Raw genomic sequence first — 1,810 nt, 5'->3', positions numbered from 1 at the left:
CGGGGCTCGCCCTCTCCCCGCAGAGCCCCCGGCCTCCCCCTCTCCCCGCAGGTGTTTGTCCGGAAGCTCCGCAAGGCGTACGGGAAGAGCGAGTGGAGCACCGTAGACCGGCTGAAGAACAACAAGCCCACCTACAAGCTCGACCACATCGTGAAGGAGAGGTGAGCCGCCGGCCGGGTCCCGGCAGAGCCCGTCCTCTTTTGGGAGGAGCTTTCCCTGCCGCCACCTGGACCTGTGGAGCCTTCGCCGTGTCCGTCCCTCTTTAAGAACCCACCTCCTGCAGCGGTTCCGGGGGTTTTGGTGGAAACCGGTGTTTGTGGGCTGGAGGAGAAGGCCGCAGCGTGCTGCACGCTGGTTGTAGCGAAGCATGAGCGGGCAGGGAGTGCCTGGCCGTCCTCGATGGCTCCAGGGTCTCCAGGAGGACGCTGAGAACTCTCCTCCTCTCCCTGAGCAGTGTTTTCCCGGGTCACCCTTGGAGGGAGGGCTGGTGGAGGGTGAATCGTGTCAGTGGAGTTGGTGAATTTGGTGACAGTGAGGGAGGAGAGGACCCAGGAGGGAAGGAACCTGCTCTGGCAGGTCTCTTCGTTGTCCCGGCGGTGCCTGGGACCTCGCTGTGCTGGTGCAGAGAGGGGAGAGAGAAACAGCACCGAGGGGCAGACGCTGCCCCGACAAGCTCTGTGCTCAGGAGGGGAGATGGTCTGGGCACCTGGCGGCTGCACCGCTGCCCGAGCTGTGGGGCCGCGCCGTCTCCCCCCGACCGCAGTGTTTGAGTCCTGCAGCTTTCGTCTGGGCCTCGTCCGTCGGGCTGAGGAGTGCCACGTGCCGGTGCGCTGCACCACAGGCCACGGGCACGCTTGTCCTCGGTGGGTCCAGGCTGGGATTCCCCAACACTCGGTGCCTGCAGGTGCCCTAAAACCTGTTTACACCCACCCTGTAATCAGGGGTGTTGCCATCCCCTCGCCCAGGGAGCTTCCCGGCCCCCCAGAGAGCCCTGAACCCCGGGGAGCTGCCTGGAGGTCCCTGTGTGACCATGGGCTCCCGAGTGCCCAGGAGGGACACCCCGTCCCTGTGGGTCACCGGCTTCGGTGGGACGTGCGGGAGGTGGGTGCTGCACGGTGCCCAGTCCTTTCTCGCGCGAGGTCTCCGCCAGCCCCAGCAGCTTTTGGTGGAGGCTGGGGCTGGCTGTGATTTCCCCTTCTCCTCCTGCCCGGGCGCAGGTACCCAACCTTCGTAGACGCGCTGCGGGACCTGGACGATGCCCTCTCCATGTGCTTCCTCTTCTCTACCTTCCCGCGGACGGGCAAGTGCCACGTGCAGACCATCCAGCTCTGCCGGCGCCTGGCCATGGAGTTCCTCAACTACGTCATCGCCTCCCGCTCCCTGCGCAAGGTGGGCGCTGCGGGGAGGGAGGGGGCTGAGACCTTCCCTGCTCTGGGGGGGGCTGCCCCCCAGGAGGGCACAGGGCCAGCTGTGCTGGCGGCTTCAGATGGGGAACGAGTGCTGCCGGGCCGTCTGTGACGCTCCCCTGACGAACCCACCGACGGGGCAAGGGTTAATGAGGACCGGGACAAGGGAGCGCATGTGGCCTTCCTCCCCCTGAGCCTTCGCGCTATTCCCTGCCAGGTCTTCCTCTCCATCAAGGGCATCTACTACCAGGCCGAGGTGCTGGGGCAGCCCGTCACCTGGATCACCCCTTACACCTTCGCCCATGATGTGAGTACCTGGGAAGAGCGCGGCAGGATCCGTGCGGGACTCGCGCTGCCGCTGCCTCGCTGCTCCCTTCCCTGTGGCCGGGGAAGGGGCGAGGGAC

The 1,810-nt window shown here is 66.5% G+C and overlaps 1 protein-coding gene across 1 annotated transcript in view; it reads left to right on the top strand.

Annotated features, from left to right (window-relative positions):
• The first annotated feature begins 55 nt into the window (after positions 1 to 55).
• Positions 56 to 1,810, top strand: part of PES1 (pescadillo ribosomal biogenesis factor 1) — a 5,946-nt gene continuing 4,191 nt past the window's right edge. The window contains exons 1-3 of the mRNA XM_009321067.1: positions 56 to 161; positions 1,218 to 1,389; positions 1,624 to 1,713. Coding sequence (XP_009319342.1) covers positions 1,267 to 1,389; positions 1,624 to 1,713 — 213 coding nt within the window. The 5' untranslated portion in view covers positions 56 to 161; positions 1,218 to 1,266. The remainder of the gene's footprint in view (positions 162 to 1,217; positions 1,390 to 1,623; positions 1,714 to 1,810) is intronic.

Source organism: Pygoscelis adeliae, unplaced genomic scaffold (assembly GCF_000699105.1).
Source record: "Pygoscelis adeliae isolate BGI_AS28 unplaced genomic scaffold, ASM69910v1 Scaffold403, whole genome shotgun sequence".
Classification (NCBI taxonomy): Eukaryota; Metazoa; Chordata; class Aves; order Sphenisciformes; family Spheniscidae; genus Pygoscelis; species Pygoscelis adeliae.
This window is presented reverse-complemented; position numbering and strand designations above follow the sequence as displayed.